General features: G+C 37.4%; 1 protein-coding gene across 1 annotated transcript in view; it reads right to left on the minus strand.

The window, feature by feature from the left end:
- LOC128663307 (dual oxidase 1-like) overlaps window positions 1–24,589 on the minus strand; it is a 485,563-nt gene that overhangs the window by 14,620 nt on the left and 446,354 nt on the right. The window contains exon 32 of the mRNA XM_053717572.1: window positions 2,140–2,268. Within this exon, the coding sequence (XP_053573547.1) occupies window positions 2,140–2,268 (129 nt within the window). The remainder of the gene's footprint in view (window positions 1–2,139; window positions 2,269–24,589) is intronic.

A 24,589-nucleotide genomic window follows, 5' to 3' on the forward strand; every position in this document is an offset into this window, starting at 1 on the left:
TCAAGAAAGTTTAATTCTAATTTCATCCACATAAGTGTTGTTTAGCAAAATAAATATTGTCAACTAGCTTATGTGTGTTTCTTCACACCTGGTTACATTCCTGACTTACAAAAGATATAGATCCTACACTGCATCCCTGTTTTTTAGCCTGGGGTAATACTGAGCATTAATTAAGCAGTAAATTGCAAGAACTATACATTCTATACAATTTTAAAACCGGTTGCTCTATCTATCTATCTATCTATCTATCTATCTATCTATCTATCTATCTATCTATCTATCATATTTAATAGTATTTGTTGTATAAAGTTGTCCTGCCAAACAGTTTTAGGTTGTAATAAGGTTCTGATTTCTCATTTTACATCCTTAGCGAAACATGTTATTATAATATGTATGTTACAGTGTATTCTGTTGATTCTTTGTATATGGGCGTTCACTAATACAGTTTAGATCTATCCTTAAACAGCTACTTGTAATGTGCATGAGTGCATGGGTGTGTTCATCCTATGCAGCATGTATAAGCGCTCACAATAGTGTAGCAGATTTCAGACAATGCTGTGCAATCTGCTACACGATTGTGAGCACTTTTATTTTGGAGGTGAAAGCAACAAGGTTGACTCAGAGGACATGGGCATCTTGGTTACCTGGAGATGACACAGCGCCACCACTTTTAACACTTTCTGCTTCTATACGCGGTTTGGGAGAACCGGGGCTGGCAGCGAGCACCTGAAGGGAAGTGCTAACATTGCTTCATACTTTATCCTTATCTAATATGCAGCATGTAGACCTGCGTTTGATGTTCTGATACAATCTGCATTATTATTGAACTCTGCCTGTCTGTGTCATGCTCAAAATCCCTGGCTTGTCTGCCTTTGCCCTGTACTATGCCTTGGTAATATTCTGATTGTGTGTTAGCTGAGTTGTCTGCCATGAATTCCTGTATTAGCTGTGATTTACCAGCCTCAATCTTTAGTTTTTTTCTAAGCAAGTAAAAAAGTGCATTTAACATTTGGCTTCTATCTGAAGCCGTACTGCACTCAAGTGCCAAAAGAGGCTGCACATTTTGCCAGGAGTGAGCTGCACAATACTTGCAAAGCACATATAGGCTAAAGTGTAGATCTGGTGTTTGTTATAATTATACTGTAATTGATTTAATATATTTCTAGATTTGAAGACTCTTTTATGACAATAGATTAATATACTTCACTAGGGGTCTCCTACATGAAAGAAAAAAAGTGGCCAAAAGAGACTACACACACGTTTGGCACAAACCCAAAAAAATAAGCTACCAAACTATGTTAGTTTTTAGTTAATCCCCTTTTTCATGTGCTGTATAATGTTAGGTTTCGCTAATATGTTTATTTATCTATGCTGTGTAAAAAAACTTTTTCTGATAGCAGCGCAAACTTTACAGAGATGCCAGGCTAAAGGGGTTGTAATAAACAAAATGGGCACCATTTTAGAAGTATTATGGAAATGTAATGAGGCCTTGATAACTTTTTAATACAAGCACCACTATGTTGTAAACCTTATGCATTGTAAATAAAAATAAAAATACTAAAAGAGGCAGTTAAGGTAAATATTTCCTACTATGCTTTTGTAAGCACTGGGGTATAAAGCAATTATAAGTTGTACTATTTCTATGGGTGGTAAAGCTAATCAGATGCCATAGCACTTACCACAAAAGGAAGCAAAGCCCTCTCCTGCTACTCTGCTTTAGCTGCTATTAAATCTGTGTGATGGGTCGTACAGTGCATTAGCCATGAGCAACACAGGTATAATAGCAGCTAATGCAGACCAGAAGTAGCACGCTCTGCTTACCCTCTGGGGGTGAAGGGGGGCAGTATGGTATCTAAATTGTAGCACCTGCTAAAGATTACAAGTAAACACTCATCATTGTGGGTACTATGCTATACATTTTTTTTTCTATTTTAACACTCTCCTTACTACCTATACTTACTGTATACTCCATTGCTTAAAATAACTGGAGAAAATATTAACATTTAATATCCCTTTAATGTTCATGCACTGAAAGCATAAATACATTATATATCTCATCGTCTAAATAGGCTGTTAGCACATTAAGTAACTCACTGTAATTATACTCTATATTATTTTACAGTCACTATAAATACTCACCTCTGGATGAACTTCCTGAAGAGAGAGGAAAAATGGCTCGAACTGCGGCCTTCCAAAGTGAGTGATGGAACGTAAACCAGTAAATAAGCTGCGATTTAATACTTTTTGGAAGTGCCGTTCACAAATGTACTGAATTAAAAAACAAAATAAGCTTTTGTTAACAAATTGTGTTTATAACGTCACTTCAGAACCAGTAAGTCTTTTACATAATTCTCAGCTTTGTTTTTATAGATTATTTATCTTCTTTGAATAAACTACACACAACTTCAATGAACCATTCTTTTTATATACATCAGTTCTCAGCCAAGATAGAGCTCTCTAAATTTAAATTCACAAAAGTTATGGTTTGTAAATAATTTTATGGAAAGCAAATTCCAGATGGCTGTAGATTACTTGTAAGCACTGAAAAAAATCTGAAGTTTTTTAGAACTATCTGATAGTGTTTAATTTTAGGTATATTTTTTAAAAATATAAATAGTACAATTTCTGCACTATTAATCACATGCAAAGAGGATACACACCAGATGTGTTCTGCTTCATTTGCACCCATCAAAAGAAATGTATTAATAACTTGCTGCTACTAAAAGTTATCTTTTATGATTTATATTTAATGCAGCACATGAAGAAACTCTAAATTACATTTCATTATCCTCCAGGCATTCACTAAACACGGCACAGCATACATTTAAAGTAAAATATGATAATGCTCAAATATTCACCTCCTTGGCCATGGTAATACTATAATAAAGGTAAAAAGTTTTTCACACATACATTACTTAAAGGGCCATGATACCCAAATGTTGAAACACTTGAAAGTGATACAGCATAGCTGTAAAAAGCTGACTAGAAAATATCACCTGAACATCCATATGTAAAAAAGAAAGATATTTTACATCAAAATGTCTTAAGTATTCACACCCCATTGTAAAGGACGTTAAGCAGCAAACCAGTTTGCCTGTCCTGGGACCAGTAAGGGATTGAGCCTCATGCACACTTGTGTTATTTCCCTATTCAGTTTAAGGAAGTTTACTATCATGAGATCACAGTAAAAGAGTTCATGACCTCAGCGCTGTTGATGCTGATTGGCTGCAGTTCATTTCTTCATTTTTTTTACCTGCAGCTGGGCATAGGGTTGCCACCTGCCCCGGTTTTACTGGGACATTCCCGTCTGGGACTGTATGTCTCGTGTCCCGGAAATACCGTCAAATGCCCCGGACTAAGAGAGCTCCCCTGGCGCAGCAGTGAGCACAGATTAAAAAGAAAATTAGCTTGCCAGGGCAGCTCTTAGCCCGGGAGGAGAGACGGAGCCTGGAGTATGTGAGAGGGAGGGGGAAGAGGAGGGTCACGTCCATCCATCGCTGCGCAGCTGTGATGCGTAGATTTATTAGCGCCATCTAAGGAGACAAACAGTCAAACAGCAGAGGTGCGTGCAGCTGTGCCGGTCCCGTAACTAAAAGCACAGCACAGAGGTACAATTTACAAACCTGTTACCTGCATACTAGCTTCTTATACCACAGGGTCACCCGGTCACATTGTGCTCTAAGTCAGGGTGTTCTCATGTAATGTACTGGCTGTGGCTTATATATATATATATATATATATATATATATATATATATATATATATATATATATATATATATATATATATATATATATATTTATATATATATATATATATACTGTATATACACACAGAGAGAAGTATATATATATATATATACTCTGTATATATATATATATATATATATATATATATTTATTAACATATATATATATATATATATAAATATAATATAAAATATATATAATATATATAATATACGTATATATAATATAATATATATATATATATATATATATATATATATACATATATATATATACATATATATAAATTTGATTTGATTTCAATCAGCCAATAGAATGCGAGCTCAATTCTATTGGCTAATTGGATCAGCCAATAGGATTGAAGCTCAATCCTATTGGCTGATTACATCAGCCAATAGGATTTTTTCACCTTTAATTCTGATTGGCTGATAGAATTCTATCAGCCAATCGGAATTCAAGGGACGCTATCTTGGATGACGTTATTTACAGGAACCTTCATTCTTCAGCGACCATCTAAAGAAGAGGATGCTCCGCACCGGATGTCTTGAAGATGGAGCCGTTCCGCGTCAGAAGGATGAAGACTTCTGCCTGCCTGGAGGACCACTTCTTGCCGCTTGGATGAAGACTTCTCCTGGCTTCGTTGAGGATGGATGTTCGGTCTTCAAAAACTGTAAGTGGATCTTCGGGGGTTAGCGTTAGGTTTTTTAAGGGTTTATTGGGTGGGTTTTATTTTTAGATTAGGATTTGGTCTGAAAAAGAGCTAAATGTCCTTTTAAGGGCAATGCCCATCCAAATGCCCTTTTCAGGGCAATGGGGAGCTTAGGGTTTTTAGATAGAATTTTATTTTGGGGGGTTTGGTTGTGTGGGTGGTGGGTTTTACTGTTGGGGGGTTGTTTGTATTTTTTTTTACAGGAAAAAGAGCTGATTTCTTTGGGGCAATGCCCCGCAAAAGGCCCTTTTAAGGGCTATTGGCAGTTTAGTTTAGGCTAGGGTTTTTTTATTTTGGGGGGGCTTTTTTATTTTGATAGGGCTATGTAATTAGTTTAAATGCAAAAGAATGAAAAAACAGGAGAAGCGCTAGTAAAAGCTAAAGGTGCTACAATGAAAACAAAGTAAAATGATTTGCTATGCAAACGAAATGAGATAAAATAAGAAATGACTTGCTTTGCAAATATAATTTAATCAAACAATCATAGAGGTACAAATCCTGCAAAAATAAAGTGAATAAACATGAAGGTATTTAAAAATCGGACGTCTCTGATATGTAAAAACACAAATTAAAATTAAAACAAATGACTACTGTTGCCAATATAGACCTTGTCTTGATATTATGTAGAGGAAGTTGACATAATAACTAAAGTCCTCAGATGAGATAAAAAGCTGAGTAAAAGTAAACCCGTTTTTACCTTCAGGCGTACCGTCCGTGTATTAAGAATCACCTCCATGAGGCGTATGTATATCCCGTGACATCACTGATCGGGAGGCGTCGTCTCTGTAGGGAAATCCTATTGGTCAGGATAACTTGACAGATGAACTATAGCGGCCGCTATATTGTAGATGTTGAACCCCGCTCTTAGTGCAGGATCGCATGCAGGGTCATAGTATATCCAGATCTCTCTTATAGACCTTGTAGTAAACGGACTTTGATGTGCAACTTGAAACCGGCTTAACTTAGGCGCGTGGCCCTTCACAATGCAGTCCTCGTGCTCTCCGTGGGTAGGTGTCACTTCAACAGAGTATTAAAGTCCTTATAGACAATAAATGAAGTGTAAGGTAGCTGTATGAAAGTTGCACTTCATTTATTGTCTATAAGGACTTTAATACTCTGTTGAAGTGACAAGTTTTTTCAGCTACCCACAGAGAGCACGAGGACTGCATTGTGAAGGGCCACGCGCCTAAGTTAAGCCGGTTTCAAGTTGCACATCAAAGTCCCTTACTACAAGGTCTATAAGAGAGATCTGGATATACTATGACCCTGCGTGCGATCCTGCACTAAGAGCGGGGTTCAACATCTACAATATAGCGGCCGCTATAGTTCATCTGTCAAGTTATCCTGACCAATAGGATTTCCCTACAGAGACGACGCCTCCCGATCAGTGACGTCACGGGATATACATACGCCTCACGGAGGTGATTCTTAATACACAGACGGTACGCCTGAAGGTAAAAACGGGTTTACTTTTACCCGGCTTTGATCCTCTTTTTATCTCATCTGAGGACTTTAGTTATTATGTCGACTTCCTCTACATAATATCGAGACAAGGTCTATATTGGCAACAGTAGTCATTTGTTTTAATTTTAATTTGTGTTTTTACATATCGGAGACGTCCGATTTTTAAATACCTTCATGTTTATTCACTTTATTTTTGCAGGATTTGTACCTCTATGATTGTTTGATTAAATTATATTTGCAAAGCAAGTCATTTCTTATTTTATCTCATTTCGTTTGCATAGCAAATCATTTTACTTTGTTTTCATTGTAGCACCTTTAGCTTTTACTAGCGCTTCTCCTGTTTTTTCATTCTTTTGCATATCTTTTTTTCCCTAACTTGAGGGACTTTAGGGTTGGAGCAGCTTGGTGCCTCTTGCGCACACTTTAACACACCTACACACACCTAATTAGTTTAAATATTTGATAATTTCTTTTTTTTGTAGCAGTAATTTAGTTAATTGTATTTAAATTATGTAATTTATTTAATTGTAGTATAAGGTTAGGTGTTAGTGTAAGAGAGGTTAGGTTTTATTTTACAGGTAAATTTGTATTTATTTGAGCTAGGTAGTTAGTAAATAGTTAATAACTATTTACTAACTAGTCTACCAAGTTAAAATAAAAACAAACCTGTGAAATAAAAATAAAACCTAAGCTAGATACAATATAACTATTAGTTATATTGTAGCTAGCTTAGGTTTTATTTTACAGGTAAGTATTTATTTAGTTTTAAATAGGAATTATATAGGTATTAATTTTAATTTCTATTTAGATTTATTTTAATTATGTTCAAGTTAGTGGGTGTTAGGGTTAGACTTAGGGGTTAATAACTTTAGTATAGTGGCGGCGACGTTGGGGGCGGAAGATTAGGGGTTAATAAGTATAGGTAGGTAGGTGGCGGCGGCAGATTAGGGGTTAATAAATGTAGGTATGTGGCGGCGATGTTAGGGGCGGCAGATTAGGGATTAATAAGTGTAGGTAGGTGGCAGCAACATTGGGGGCGGCAGGTTTGGGGTTAATAAATGTAGGTAGGTGGCGGACATGTTAGGGGCGGCAGATTAGGGGTTAATTAGTTTACTGTAGGTGGCAGCGATGTCGGGGGCGGCAGATTAGGGGTGTTTAGACTCGGGGTTTATGTTAGGGTGTTAGGTGTAAACATAAATTTTCTTTCCCTATAGGAATCAATGGGGCTGCATTATAGAGCTTTACGCTCCTTTATTGCAGGTGTTAGGCTTTTTTTAGCCAGCTCTCCCCATTGATGTCTATGGGGAAATTGTGAACGAGCACGTAAAACCAGCTCATAGCAGCGCTTGTATTTGTGTGCAGTATTGAGCTCAACGCTGCTATATTGCCTGCTAACGCCGGGTTTTTGTCTTGGAACCTAGGTTGCACTGCAGGTATCTGAAGGAGAGTTGCTGCACATGTGCAAACAGGTCAGCACTGGAATGTGGTGAAAGATAGATTTCAACATGGCGACACCCATGACTAGAGGGAGGCAGTAAATAACCTTAGCCTTATGTTAATAAAATGTATTTAGTGTTTAATGTTCTCTTCAACTCATTGCTGAGAAACTGAATCACTTATTTTTGATCATACATATTGAAATTTAAATAAAGTATTTTTATTTTTTATGCACTTTTCACTCCAGCTTTATTTTTTATCTTGCGTTTTAGGCTGTCTTGAGGTTTGTGTTAACACTTTACACAAGCCATAGGGAAAAAATGGCACTGAAACCAACCACGTATTGCAAACAAAACATTCGTAGGTTACTGTCACTATATAGTATAGTGGCTCCTACAGAATGAAATAACTGTCACTTAATGGCACTGCCATTACAATAACATGTGGCTAGATTTGATTGCACACAAACTGCATTTATTATCAACCGATGTATTGCTATGTAACAACCACGTCACTACAATGTGTTCCTTAATTGTAACCTAATTCTACCAATGCAAAATGAATAAAACAGTATAAAGATCATAAACTGATTTCAATATTCCCAGCAGAATGGGCATAGGACGACAATGATAGAAAGTGACGATGTAAGGAAATAGGGATTAGAGGGGGGCTCGGGGGCCTTTCTCCCCCTTTTTTCTCTCTCTTCTTTTGTTTTTACTTATTTTTTAAAAGACTTCAACAGGGCATTTTGATCTGAATGATCAGAAGCTATATGTAATTCAGGGTTTTTTCTTTTTAACTATAAGGATGGTTACTGTAGGGTTGGTTTGATGCTGTATCATTACAGATGTGTGTTTTGAAATATATGTGTACATTTATTTAAAGCACCCTGCGAGGTGAATTGGAAAAGTGGCTGTTTTTTTTTCCTGCTGTATTGTTACAAATATGTGTTATTACATCTGCTGCTATCCTACTTAAAAAACCCTGCGTGATGACAACAAAGTGTGAAAATTGCCCGTTTCCCTTTTTCTTTTTTCTGTTTTTTCCTGTTGGATTAAAAAAAAAAATTTAAAAAAGAAAAAAAAAAAAGATCATAAACTGATTTCAATATTTGATTTTCAAAAAATGAAAAGCATGATAACAATAAACTCCTTTTAAAAGTAATCTATTGAAATTAATGGTTTAATAGTCTTAAATGTGCTATAATTACAGTCCTGGCCAAAAGTTTTGAGAATGACACAAATATTAATTTTCACAAAGTCTGCTGCCTCAGTTTTTATGATGGCAATTTGCATATACTCCAGAATGTTATGAAGAGTGATCAGATCAATTGCAATTAATTGCAAAGTCCCTCTTTGCCATGAAAATGAACTTAATCCCCCCAAAAACATTGCATTTCAGCCCTACCACAAAAGGACCAGCTGACATCATGTCAGTGATTCTCTCGTTAACACAGGTGTCCATATTGACAAGGACAAGGCTGGAGACCACTCTGTCATGCTGATTGAGTTAGAATAACATACTGGAAGCTTTAAAAGGAGGGTGGTGCTTGAAATCATTGTTCTTCCTCTGTTAACCATGGTTACCTGCAAGGAAACACGTGCAGTCATCATTGCTTTGCACAAAAAGGGATTCACAGGCAAGGATATTGCTGCTATTAAGATTGCACCTAAATCAACCATTTATTGGATCATCAAGAACTTCAAGGAGAGAGCTTCAATTGTTGTGAAGTAGGCTTCAGGGCGCCCAAGGAAGTCCAGCAAGCGCCAGGACTGTCTCCTAAAGTTGATTCAGCTGATGGATCAGGGCACTACCAGTGCAGAGCTTGCTTAGGAATGGCAGGTGTGAGTGCATCTGCACGCACAGTGAGGCGAAGACTTTTGGAGGATGGCCTGGTGTCAAGAACGGCAGCAAAGAAGCCACTTTCTCCAGGAAAAACATCAGGGACATACTGAATGCATACTGAACAGAACAATGTTAATTACAACTATTTTGTAAGTTCTTGTACCTTTCAATCATCCTCTCAGCTCTTGTCTTTTCTCACTAATTTAAATTTTTTCTCTTGTTTTCTCCTCTTGCCTATTCTTCCACACAATACTTATGAAATGCTTTCCTCGATGTTCCCACCTATAAATGTACCAAATGTGTTATGATACCTATTATATACATTTTATGGCACTGCTATTTGTATCATATCCCTCAGGACATTTCAATAAAAATGCAATTACAAAAGAAAAGCTTCTAAATAAACTAGTCTCCTTTACCTTTTTTTACTGAGAATATTGATGGTTTTGCTAAAGAACTTAAGCAATTCAAGACTTATTTTTATATTCGCATTGCCATAATAAAGGGACACCTGTTTATAAAAACAGCACCATTAACAAAAACTTTTTAATATTTTTTTAAATTAAAATTTGACCCATGCAAATCACCCTTGGCTACCCCTTAGTAAAATGCTTTTCAATTTTCACTCAAAGAGCAGGAAAGTCAAAAAGAAAGTGTGTTGTGCATGGTCCAATACTAAAAATGTTATCTGCAGTGCCTGTGTGATTTTTAAAATGGGATGGTGCACAACATAATGCCTATGGAATAGGTATTATGACTTCTCATTGGCTGCACTACCATTGAGAGAAAAGAAAAACCAAGACAGAAAATTTTCAGTAGAACTTAGGTCTGCTCAGGGACTGCTAAGGGCAACTTGGAATTGAACAAATACATTAAAAGTATTCACACTTACTGTTCTTTAATGCTATAGTATGGGTCACCATCTTCTGCAAAGTATTTTAAAGAGAACATTTTATAATAGGGACGTGGAACCTACATTCTACTTAAAGGAACACAGACAGTATTGTTCTTATTTTTTCTGTGACTCACTTTTTCAAAGTGAGAGGCAATGAGAAAAGGTAAGATATATTCAGTTACTTCAATGAATGGCTTTGCATGTAGGCATTTGTGTGCACATTTCTTAACTGGAGAGGTAAACACTAGAATAAGAGGAAACTCAGAATAAGCAGTGAGGAATTCTGTTTAGGGAATTTTCAAATTCCATCCCCTTTTTCCCTACCCGGTGTTTCCATAACATGCATTATTATTGCAAAACCAACAGCACTACAAATTGGGTTTCCCTTAGAAAAAAATATTCTATTCTATTCATATCAATCTAGTATACATTGACATTATAACTGAATATTATTTAGGGAATTGGTATTTATAAAATCTACAAAAAGTCAGTATAGACACTGACCAAAGTATACATTTATAGCACTCCTCTAATAAAGTCTTACTGAGATACAGACTCAAAGGAAATTAAATCATTCAACTTTTTAAATTATGATTAAAATTTTGGGACCTGTTAAAAACACTGTACTATAATAATACTTGAAATCAGCATCCTATGACAAATATATATTCATCTTAAAGTGCATGGAACAACCTAACTTGTTCAGCATCCTGCTCCCTCCTACTTTTATAAAATGTAAAATACAACTAGGGGACGTGCATCATAGGCAGTCCCCATGATCCGATCCCAGTGTTGAAGTCATGTCCTGTTTCCTTGAAATATTTACATCAGAACATCTGGCTATATATATATACATATCTTTATAACTATAAATATATATATAACATAGCTCTATATATATCTATATGGATATATATATATATATATATATATATATACACACACACACGTTAATCTGCCAGGTGAAGTGGACAACATTGATTATTTCGTCACAATGGCACCTGTCAAGGGGTGGGATATATTAGGCTGTGAGTGAAAAGTCAATTCTTGAATTTTATCTGACAAGGGCCTAATAGTGATGGCTAGATGACTGGGCCAGAACATCTCCAAAACGGCAAGTCTTGTGGGGTGTTCCTGGTATGCAGTGGTTAGTACCTAGCAAAAGTGGTGCAAGGAAGGACAACCGATAAACCAGCGTCAGGGTCATGGCTCATTGATGCATATGGGGAGCTAGCTCTGGATGCCAAGTCTGGAATGATTTTATGTTGTGACTCTGAGTATGGTAAACAATTTGATTTATATACGATTTTTCATTATTATTATCAAAATTTTTCATTATCCATAAAAATGATAAGGTACACAAAGAAGATATCAGCCACGCTATTAATTCTGTTTTACAGTTGACTTGTAATTAGTGATGTCGCGAATTGTTCGCCGGCGAACATAGCATGTTTGCATTCGCCTCGGCAGGCGAACAGACTTTCTGCCAGTACTTAAGATGGCGGGGACAATGGTGGGGTGGGGGAGGGAAGGGAGCTGTTTGGGAGGGATCAGGGGGTCTGATGTGTCAGGTGGGAGGCTGATCTCTACACTAAAGCTAAAATTAACCCTGCAACTCCCTACAAACTACCTAATTAACCTCTTCACTGCTAGCCATAATACACGTGTGATGCACAGCAGCATTTAGCGGCCTTCTAATTACCAGAAAGCAACGCCAAAGTCATATATGTCTGCTATTTCTGAACAAAGGGGATCCCAGAGAAGCATTTACAACCATTTGTGCCATAATTGCACAAGCTGTTTGTAAATAATTTCAGTGAGAAACCTAAAATTGCGAAAAAATTTAAGTTTTTTTAAAATTTGATCGCATTTGGCGTTGAAATGGTGGCATGAAATATACCAAAATGGGCCTAGATCAATACTTTGGGTTGTCTACTACACTACACTACACTTAAGCTAAAATTAACTCTACAAGCTCCCTACATGCTCCCTAATTAACCCCTTCACTGCTGGGCATAAAACACGTGTGGTGCGCAGTGGAATTTAACAGCCTTCTAATTACCAAAAAGCAACGCCAAAGCCATATAAGTCTGCTATTTCTGAACAAAGGGGATCCCAGAGAAGCATTTACAACCATTTATGCCATAATTGCATAAGTTGTTTGTAAATAATTTCTGTGAGAAACCTAAAGTTTGTGAAAAAGTGAACAATTTTTTTTATTTGATCGCATTTGGCGGTGAAATGGTGGCATGAAATATACCAAAATGGGCCTAGATCAATACTTTGGGTTGTCTACTACACTACACTTAAGCTAAAATTAATTCTACAAGCTGCCTACATGCTCCCTAATTAACCCCTTCACTGCTGGGCATAAAACACGTGTGGTGCGCAGTAGCATTTAGCAGCCTTCTAATTACCAAAAAGCAACGCCAAAGCCATATAAGTCTGCTATAATGGCATGTCTGGCACACAGTGTTGGGGCAAGGGTCCACCTGACCACTGATACCTGGTCTGCAAAGCATGGTCAGGGCAGGTATATCACCTACACTGCGCACTGTGAAGCGGGCATAACCCTTACACGTAACCCTTACACTACCTGATTGATACAACATCATACCTGATGTTTTAAAGCACGTTATTCCAAACAATTTAGGAATGTTAGGTGATTTATGCCCTTTATGGATTAAAACCAGACTCTGCATCAACTATGTAATTTTCCATGGGAGTTTTGCCATGGATCCCCCTCCGGCATGCCACAGTCCAGGTGTTAGTGCCCTTGAAACAACTTTTCCATCACTATTGTGGCCAGAAAGAGTCCCTGTGGGTTTTAAAATTCGCCTGCCTATTGAAGTCTATGGCGGTTCGCCTGGTTCGCAAACTTTTGTGGAAGTTCGAGTTCTCCGTTCGCGAACCCAAATTTTTAGGTTCGCGACATCACTACTTGTAATATCAGATTGTGCTGAACAACGGCCCACGATATTGATAGCACACCCTGCACTATAAGTAGCACTCCACTTGTAATCTAGGCCTATATGTGAGAAAATGCGAGTATCTTTAAGACAGTGGTTGGCTAATTTTCTGCACAGCTGGGACAGTCTCTTTTGTACAATTTACTGTTGTTTATAGCTATGAAAAGTCAGTTCTGTTCTTTGTACATTTTTCAACATAATTCTTTTAGTTCCAAAAGCAATTACTGTGCATACGCAGCAATCTTCAGCAAAAGAAATCACACAATTATCTGTTATTATAAAATACTTGGTGCCTGCTCAGGATGTCTTTATACTGACTAATTTTACTGATAGCAGTGATTGTTGTTGAATTGTATAATTTGTCTTGTTTTTTTTTGTTTTTTTTTATCAATAACGTCATTATTTATGTAGTGATGAATTATATATTGGTTATACCACTATAATGTCTGATAGAGACTGGGATATCAGCTGTTTATAACAATGTATAAATAGCTTAAATAAATGAGCAGTCAGTGAAACCTACTTATATCAGACAGAAAATGGTTAGAAATTAAGTAGTTAAAGGGACATTCCAGTTAAAATTTAAATGCACAAAGATTAATTACATCTTTGAATAGAAACATATTTGCAATATACTTGTAAAAAGTAACTTTTATCACTGTTTTAGTGTTAACATATTTCTCTGCACATGCATGTGATGCAAAGCTAGATATTCTCAGTGCACCAGCATTTAAAATACTGCAGCTGCTCAGATCATCACTGGGGTTTGTATAATGTCTGCAATTAACAAATTGAGTCATTACCAGATGGTACAAGCGCCTTAGGCTCTCTGAGCAAGTGATGTGTTTAAAATGCTGGTGCACGGTGCATACTTAAATACACTTTTGAAACCGTTATAGCTTTTATTAGAAGCATTTTTGCTAATGTGTGTATATTACAAAATTGCTTCTGTTCAATACCGAAATGCACCAATGTGGTTTCCAATTTTGGCTGGAACATCCCTTTAAGGAAGAGCTTGAGCTCAACTGAATACAATGAAAAGATATATAGCACAGATATGTGACCCTTAGACATGTTTTTGTAGTTACACAAATGACTGCCTTTTGGACCAGTACAAGTAACAAATAGCTGGGGGTTTTTTTAACAATAACATCTTGATTGTAAAAAGGATATGGTTATCTGATTTGCAGCTATGGACGGTTTCATACCACTTGATGGTTTTGCTCAAAATAATTAAAAAAGCAATATTTTGTAGCAAAAAAGGTATAAAAACAAATGACATTTTACAGATTATGCTAGATTGGAGCATAAACATTGTCAGTACCATCACATGAACATCACAAAGCCAAGTATTGGCTGGAGAAGTGTACAGCATGCCCCACTGGACTTTGAAGCATTGGAAAAATGTTCCCCCATTCCTATCTGGCAGTTTGATGGAAGAATCTGGGTTTGACAGATTCCAGTAGAAAACTGCTTTCTGGAATACATAATGCCTACAATACAGTTTTGTGGAGAAGGGATATTAGTATGGGGCTGCTTTTTTGAGTTTGAGCTAGGTCCTTTAGTTCCAGTGAAGAGACGTCTTGCTACAAAATGCAAAGACAATTAGGTGCTTCCAATATTGTGGCAAAAGTTTGGAGAAGGCCATTTCCTGCTCTAACATGACTGTGCCCAAAGCGAGGTCCATGAAGACATAGTTTGAAGAGTTTGGAGTGGAAGAACTTGAGTGTCCTGCATGTTGATGTGAGGCTTATGTATAGCTGCTCTGCCATAAAACCCATTTCATGAAGCTCCCCAAGCACAGGCAGTTTTGAACTCTGTAGTGAGTGATTCAGCAATCGGCAGCCCCGCTCCGTGAGTTTGTGTGGTCTACCACTTTGTGGCTGAGCTGTTGCTCCTATAAACTTCCAAATAGCACTTACAGCTGACCAGGACAGATCTTGTAGAGCAAAAATATCACTAGAAAGAAAGTTAACAAAAAAGGGTACGAAACAAATAATTCTGTACCAAACAATGACTCGGGCTGCAGAATGTAAAACTTTACTGCTCTTTATTATTAACAAAAAAAAGAGAAAAAGATATTTGCCCCCAATATACATAAAAATCTTTAAAAGAGAACAATTTCTGCAAGGCATATAATTCAAAGCAGGACCTGTGGAATGCAAATTCAAAGTGAAACAATCTCACATGTATGCTGGCTGAGGTACTGTATGTGGATGATATAATTGTTCTTTAGAAAGGAGATCAGAATTCATTATCACAGTTAATTGATAAATTGAACCTGAACATCTTGACTTTGTATCAAGCTAGCGATAAGGAGGCCACTTTCCTAGACCTAAAAACAATAAAAGTAGATGGAATATTGCATACCAAGGTATTTAGAAAAAGGCAGATACAAATAGTCTCCTACATGCGACAAGTCATCATCCTGAGTTATTGAAAAATGGCCTTCCGGTGGGTCCATTTTTGCTCTAAAAGCATAGCTGCTCTACCCAGTATGCATTTGAGGAACAAGCAACACAAATGGTACATAGATTCTTAAGATGAGGATACTCTAAGAGACAAATCAAAAGAGCTTGAGCTAGGAAGACCCCACAAAATGTGTTGTTATATACTAGAAGGTTCACGAATAGGGACATGATCACACCAGACTAATCATTAGTTATAACTCCTACTGGGAGAAATTAAGAGATATACTGAAGACGCATTGGCATATGTTGTTCTTGGATGTATTTTTAAAAGGGTGTGTGTCTGATTATCCACTGTTAACAGCTAGAAGAGCTCCCTGCTAGTTTGCAGAGTATACACAAGAAATACCACTCACACATGGTTGAGTACATTTCAGAAACAGGGGGTATGTAGTCCTTGTGGTTCCTGCGTAAAAAAACATCTATTTTTAGCACTGAAGCAGATAACAAGGTGTTTCATGTTAGAACGAAAATTACATGCACTACAAAAAAATGTAATGTATTTACTTCATTGTCCTTCTCCAAGGTATTATTATTTATATTATTATTATACTTTATTTATGAAGCGTCAACATATTCCACAGTGCTGTCTATGGGTACAATTAATTTAAATAAAACAATGATATAAAACACATACAGGAGGAATTGAGGGCCCTATTCCTGTGGGGAATTGAGGGCCCTATTCCTGTGGGAACTTAAATCTAGAAGGGTAGGAGGTTGAGAAACAGGAGGTGAGGACTGCAAGATTAAGAAAGATGTTAATGCAGAGTTAGATGAGGGAAGTGAAATTAATTTATTTTTGAGTTGGGTGGTAGGCTTCTCTGAAGAAAAAAGTCTTCAGGAAGCACAAGGCAGAGCGTTCCAGAGGGTCGGTGCTGCATGACAGAAGTCCTGCAGTCTAGCATGGGAAGAGGTGATAGTTGAAGATGCCAGGAGCAGGCCAGTGTTGGATCTTAGTGGGCAGGCTGGAGTATACTTGTTTATAAGAGAGGATAGGTAGTGGGGAGTGGCGTTGGTGAGAGCTTTGTATGTAAGGGTGAGAATTTTTAATTTAATTCTGCTGTGAATAAGGAGCCAATGAAGGAACTCGCGGAGAGGTGCAGCAGATATAGAGCGACGGGAAAGGTGGATTAGCCTGGCAGAGGCATTTAGGATGGATTGAAGGGGGGAGAGGCGGGAAAGAGAAAGGCCAGTAAGTAGGTTATTGCAGTAGTCAAGTCGGGAAATAACAAGGGAGTGGATATTTCCTTTGTGGTGTTAGTGCTCTATTTTTTAGCTTTCTTGTGGGTAAAATGACAAGAGAGCTAAAAAACAGAGTAAGAGAACAGCGTAATTATATTAGAAATTAAAATCGAGATAGTTCTGTTGCAACAAATTCTCGAATCTGCTGTAACTCAGATTTCTCACTGCTAAAAGTGATGGGTATTGAAAATGTTAAACCTAAATGCAAAGATGGTGATTTAGAAAGGCTGCTTTTGTAGCATAAGGTGGATTTATCATTTGAATAACCTGTCACCAGTAGGGTTCAATGAGAAAATTCAGTATTTCTTGTTTCCGGTCATATATTGCAATCAATGTTGAAGAATGTATAAAAGAGAATATCAGAGCCCTATCATTGTAATATAACTAAATGAAAAAATGATTGATACTGTTGTTAATATGTGTAATGGGTAAGTCATGGTGTCATACGTATTATAGTACTTTAACTTCAAGGATGTTTAAATTCATGTAAATAAATAACTGTGTACATGTAAGGCAGTAGTTGTCCCCTTAAGAAAGGGGCAGTTCTGTAATTTTAAAGACTATTTAACTGTAAAAGTAGCATTACAAAGATACATCTGACGTAGCCACATGTCCAGCCCTCTGGGGGGGGGCAATACGAATAATAACTGGAATGCTCATGCACTAATGCTACTGCCATGTGCTTGGTGTTACGTACTTTCATGATAATCTTGTTTGAAAGACACACAATAGCAAGTGAAGAAGCCTGACTTCCTTGTGGCCACCCGGGATACAGTTTGTCAACAGGTGCTGAGCCTATGGACAGGTACATTTGGAAGTTAATGGCCTTTTGTAAATGGAGCTGTAAGTCTTGCGATGTGTCTAGTACACGGATGTGTATTGCTGGTTTGTGAATTCCCTGGTTGCATCTTTACTGGAGCATGTTGTATCAGTTGTGAGCCTGGTTTGCTAACAGGCATTTGACTACCTTCTCTTTATAACAGCCAAACATTTATCCGGACCGCGTCTTTGGACACTTGAGTGCCCGAATATCCCTATATGAATGGGGTCCTGCTAGTTTCTGATATGCATACATGTGAGAATGTTTCACAGGTCCTGCTTTGATTATATATGCCTTGCAGAAATGGTTCTCTTTTAAAGATTTTTATGTATAGTGGTGGCAAATATATACAGTATATATATATATATTTGTATTGTTAATAATAAAGAGCAGTGAAGTGTCACATTGTGCAGCCTGGGTTATTCTTTAGTACAGAATTATTTGTTTCTTATCCTTTCTATTTAACTTGTTTCTACGGATTACTGTGACCTCATGCACATGTGACGTTCAACAATATTTTGCCGTGTGCACCCCTGTGAGAGTGCCATGTTTAAAGTCACTGAGCTCTTCAGTATGATTCTTTGCATTGACAATGCTTAAGGAAATTTCATAGCTATGCACTAGATTTTATGCACCTGTTAGCAATGAGTGTGGCTGAAACAAGCACCTGAACTCAATAATTAGTGTATTAATATATATATTTATAAGTCAGCACCTTGTTGGCTAAAAGATAGCTTTTCTATATTAGAAAAAGAAAGTCCAAAAAAGCCTCTTTGGGAAATATAAAAAACACGCTTTATTTCATCCAATTTAAAAACAGAAACAACAGGAAAATGGATAAAAATCTGTAGCCATATTATCTGTCTGACCTGTTTCGGTCGCAAGGTCATAGAAATTATTACGGTCCTTGCGACCGAAACTGGTCAGACAGATAATATGGCTACAGATTTGTATCCATTTTCCTGTTGTTGGATGAAATAAACCGTGTTTTTTATATTTCCCAAGGAGGCTTTTTTGGACTTTCTTTTTCCACTATTATTGCAGCGGACATCAAGGGTCTGCGTTCACTAATGAAACCTCAGCCTGCCTGCTATCGTGCACAGCCTATTCCTGTTGGATCTGCCCTACAGCTGATGACTTCAGGACCCGGAGAAACAATGTGTGCGGATAGGTCCTCTACCAGTCACATGATACGGGATTGCATTAGGAAGAGACGAGCTGTTGTTTTTGAAGCAGAGAGTTTCTATGTCGCTCTTCGGACTTGTATCCAAATATCCCAAGTCTTAAGTGACAGGACCGACAGGGCAAGTGAAGCACTTTACCGGTGTGGGTGAGTGAATTTTGGTTTTGGGCAATGACTTAAGGGATAGTTGCCTTTAGTGTGAGCTGCCACGCTGACACCACAGAGAGCGAGCGGGCAGTAATAGACACGGCACTTCACCCTGGTTTCTCCCTATTTCATTTGCACTCTACTGGTCTGGTGCCTTAGGGATAGAGCTATAGTGTGGCCACCTAATATCATCAGATAACACTAATCTCACCCACATATTGATGTAGCTGTGCCCCTTTATATCCTACAAGTGGACTGATGTCTTATCTTTGAAAGCTGCTGTTGCCTTCCACAAAAGTTTGTTCATCATTTTTGTCAGCTTTTCTATATGTATTTAACGTGTGTGTGTATATGACTATATATATATATATATATATATATATATATATATATATATATATATATATATATATATATATACACACACATATACATATATAGAAGAAGTCCTGACTGACTCAACAATGCTCAGCTCAAACCGTTTAACCTAGGAACGTGAAATTTGGAAGTTACGTTGTTTTTATGACGTAGGCATCCACTAAGGAAGGATTTTTGGAAATTATGTCCCTAAGGGGTTAAAAAAGGGGGGGATGTTATTTTTATGAGGATACCTATATCTCAAAAATCGGAAGATGTTACAGGTGTGAAAATTGGTATTTAGGTTCTCCTTTAAAAAGAAAGAAACACTTGTTTTAACATTTCCAGAAAATCCACTTAAAGGGACATGAAATCCAAAATGTTTCTTTCATGATTCAGATACAGAATACAATTTTAAACAACTTTCCAATTTACTTCTATTGTTTAATTTGCGTCCTGCTCTTGTTATCCTTTGCTTAAAGGTTTATCTTGGCAAGCTCATGAGCAGCAAAGAACCTTGGTTCTAGCTGCTGATTGGTCACTGCATATATATACAGATTTTCATTGGCTCACCCATGTGTTCAGTTAGAAACCAGTAGTGCATTGCTGCTCCTTCAACAAATGATTTCAAGAGAATTAAACAAATTAGATAATAGAAGTGAAGTAGAAAGTTGTTTAAAATTGCATTCTCCATCTGAATCATGAAAAAAAATTGGGGTTTCATGTCCCTTTAAGAAGGGTAAAAAGGGGAGGTGATTTATGAGGATACATATAGCTCAAAAACCAAAAATGTCACAGATGTGAAAATTGGAATTTACATTCTCTTTTAAAAAGAAAGAAACACGAGTTTTACCATTTCCCGAAAATCAACATAAAGGGGGTGAAAAGGGGGTGTGTGATTTATGAGGATACCTATATCACAAAAAAAACAAAGATATTAGAAAAATAAAAATTATAATTTAAAATCTTCATTATAAAGTAAGTTTACATGCTAAATTTCTTGCTCCTAACTTCAGTAGTAATCAAGATATGATATCACTAAAAAAAAATGAATACTTTTTTTCACATCTGACAGTTGAGTCATAACATATAATTACAATTTATATTAAAGTAATTGTAAACAGAATAATAATAACATATTTTTGATATACCAGACCGATATCCCGCCCAAAGCTTAGCTAATTGGTGCCCATGTATGAGAAACACAAAGAATTGATGAAAAGCCATGAATTTTATGTCAGCGAGTGTGCAACCCGAACGGGTACACGCGTGAGGGAACACATCGTTGCGAGTGTTCGCGTTTTTCGCAAATTACAAAATCGACGCGAGAATCCGCGGGCAACAGCTAGTCTCTGTATAATCAGGTGCAATGAAACAGTGACAGATTGTATTATTTGCAGCAGATTATATATTTTTAGAAAAAAATGAATACCTTTCCTGCAACTTTTCATTGGTTAGTGTGTACACCTCTTTAAAGGATTTGTTGAGAGAAGGATTTGTGCTGGATGCCAGTAAACTTAGAGGCGTTGAATACCCTAAAAGCCTGATATAACACTTCTAATCGTTAGCCTTACAGGGTAAGGGAGGGTACCCCTTCTACTGTTCACAAAACAAACAGACTGCTTTTGAGGTGAGTACTGACAGATGGGAGGACGTGTGTGTTTTATGTTGCTGGGCACCTCCCCCATCTATATGCAGCCACTGTTTGTCAGACTATCTGCTTCAGCTGCTTCTTTGAGCGTATGCTGGGGACTAGTTTGTCCTGTTTTGATCCTCAGTTTCTTATCTGTGAAGCTAATTTTAACTAGGGAGCCCAATTATTTACTTTCTGCATATACTGAGGCTGTATTGCACTGCTGCTAAGAAGGGTCATTGTGATAAGTGCTGAGAGTGAGCAGTTGTATTTGACTACTAGTGGGATACGTGATATGTTTTTCCAACAGATAGATGCAGCTACCTCCACAGCTCCAGCTCCCACCCCAATCACATAAAAAAATCCATAATCTACAGTCAAGCTACAAGATACCACAGAATTTGCTCAGATACCAAGGACCGTGACAAACACCTCATCACACTGTCCCAATCATTCAGAGATAAAGGTTACAAAACAAGGATTATAAATAAAAAAATTAACTATGCCCTCAATACTCCACGTGAACACTTACTACAATACAGGGAGAAGGAAAACATATCACGTATCCCACTAGTAGTCAAATACAACCCTGCTGTGGAAGGGATACGAAAAATCATAAAAGACTTAAAGCCACTACTCTTAGAGGATCCCACACTCAAAAAAATCTTTCCAAAACCCCCAATCCTGGCATACAGACAACCACCTAACCTAAAGCAGAAACTGGTACATAGGAAGCTACCCCTTGAGAAAAAGAACACTGAGAATGGAACCAAGTGCTGCTATAAAGCTCTCTGCAAACTGTGTCAACACGTTTGTGAAAGCAGCACAGCAAATCACAATAATAAATCTTATAACATTAAAGGGGCATATTCATGTATATCTGAAAATGTGGTATACATGATACATTGCACTGCATGTGAAATGGGATGCTATATTGGAGAAACAAGCCAAAAACTGCACCTTCGAATGAACGTACACAGACACTCAATCAAAAAACACTGTGAAACAAAATACTGCACCCCTGTTGGTCACCATTTCACCCAACCTGACCACTCCATCCAAAACCTCAAAATCAAAATTCTCAGAGGCAACTTCAAAAACACCATGGAAAGAAAAACCTTTGAAATGAAAATGATAATGCACTTCAACCTGTTTAATTCTGGACTAAATGTGGACTCTGGATTCTTAACACATTATCAAAAATTTTTGTAATGTACTTTCAGTTAGTCAATTACATTGCATATTCCACATTCTTTATACATAGGCACACAGGTAAGCCTATGTCCACACTTTTTTGTCTTTTTTTAATTTTTGTATTCCCCCTGTATATACAATTTCACATCTTTATAGAAATTGATTCAATGTTGATATATAACTTTATGTCAGTATATGCTCTATGTAAAGCTATATATTTCCCCTGTCTGTTCTCCTACACTGGACACTGTCTGCCTGTTACCTAAGCCCCCCTCATGATTTTTACGACACCTCCTCCTCTCCAGGCACTGTCTTCTTAGCTATTCTGTGTTTTAATATATAATCTGCACATTCCATTGAATTGGTCAGTATTGCTTTAGACTTGATAAAGGAAGGACCTCTTCCGAAAGCTTGTCAACTTATAAATGTATAGTTAGTCCAATAAAAAAAGTATCATTGCTCAATGCAATACTCTTGTTATTTTGATATCTAAATCTCTGGACTAACACGGCTACTCCAATCAATATATATATATATATATAAAACTCTATCCTCTGACTGCCAGTAGCATTATATATATATATATATATATATATATATATATATATATATAATGCTACTGGCAGTCAGAGGATAGAGTTTTATATATATATATATATATATATATATATATATATATATATATATATACAGTATCTCACAAAAGTGAGTACACCCCTCATATTTTTGTAAATATTTTATTATATCTTTTCATGTGACAACACTGAAGAAATTACGCTTTGCTACAATGTAAAGTAGTGAGTGTACAGCCTGTATAACAGAGTAAATTTGCTGTCCTTCAAAATAACTCACACAGCCATTAATGTCTAAACCCTTGGCAACAAAAGTGAGTACACCCCTAAGTGGAAATGTCCAAATTTGGCCCAATTAGCCATTTTCCCTCCCCGGTGTCATGTGACTCGTTAGTGTTACAAGGTCTCAGGTGTGAATAGGGAGCAGGTGTGTTAAATTTGGTGTTATCGCTCTCACTCTCTTATACTGGTCACTGGAAGTTCAACATGGCACCTCATGGCAAAGAAGTCTCTGAGGATCTGAAAAAAAGAATTGTTGTTCTACATAAAGTTGACCTAGGCTATAAGAAGATTGCCAAGACCCTGAAACTTAGCTGCAGCATGGTGGGGAAGACCATACAGCGGTTTCACAGGGCAGGTTCCACTCAGAAAAGGGCCTCGCCATTGTCGACCAAAGAAGTTGAGTGCAAGTGCTCAGCGTCATATCCAGAGGTTGTCTTTGGGAAATAGACGTATGAGTGCTGCCAGCATTGCTGCAGATGTTGAAGGGGTGGGGGTCAGCCTGTCAGTGCTCAGACCATATGCCGCACACTGCATCAAATTGGTCTGCATGGCTATCATCCCAGAAGGAAGCCTCTTCTAAAGATGATGCACAAGAAAGCCTGCAAGCAGTTTGCTGAACACAAGCAGACTAAGGACATGGATTACTGGAACCATGTCCTGTGGTCCGATAAGACCAAGATAAACTTATTTGGTTCAGATGGTGTCAAGCGTGTGTGGCGGCAACCAGGTGAGGAGTACAAAGACAAGTGTGTCTTGCCTACAGTCAAGCATGGTGGTGGGAGTGTCATGATCTGGGCCTGCATGAGTGCTGCCAGCACTGGGGAGCTACAGTTGATTGAGGGAACCATGCACTGTGACATACTGAAGAAGAGCACGATTCCCTCCCTTTGGAGACTGGGCCGCAGGGCAGTATTCCAACATGATAACGACCCCAAATATACCTCCATGGATGGACTGGCCAAGCATGTCTCCAGACCTAAACCCTATTGAGCATCTTTGGGGCAGCCTCAAACAGAAGGCGGGGGAGCGCAAGTTCTCTAACTTCCACCAGCTCTGTGATGTCGTCATGGAGGAGTGGAAGAGGACTCCAGTGGCAACCTGTAAAGCTCTGTTGAACTCCATGCCCAAGAGGGTTAAGGCAGTGCTGGAAAATAATGGTGGCCACACAAAATATCGACACTTTGGGCCCAATTTGGACATTTCCACTTAGGGGTGTACTCACTTTTGTTGCCAACGGTTTAGACATTAATGGCTGTGTGTTGAGTTATTTTGAGGGGACAGCAAATTAACACTGTTATACAGGCTGTACACTCACTACTTTTCATTGTAGCAAAGTGTCATTTTTTCAGTGTTTTCACATGAAAAGAAATAATAAAATATTTACAAAAATGTGAGGGGTGTACTTACTTTTGTGAGATACTGTATACATACTGTGTATATATATATATATATATATATATATATATATATATATATATATATATATATATATATACACACACACACATAGTAGTGGCCAAAATTGTGGCCAAAATTGTGGAAACCTTTTGGAAAAAGTGTAATTTTGAGGTTTGATGGCTCATAACACCAATATTTTTTTTTTAGTAATACCATAAAATAATA

Source organism: Bombina bombina, chromosome 6 (genome assembly GCF_027579735.1).
Source record: "Bombina bombina isolate aBomBom1 chromosome 6, aBomBom1.pri, whole genome shotgun sequence".
Lineage (NCBI taxonomy): Eukaryota > Metazoa > Chordata > Amphibia > Anura > Bombinatoridae > Bombina > Bombina bombina.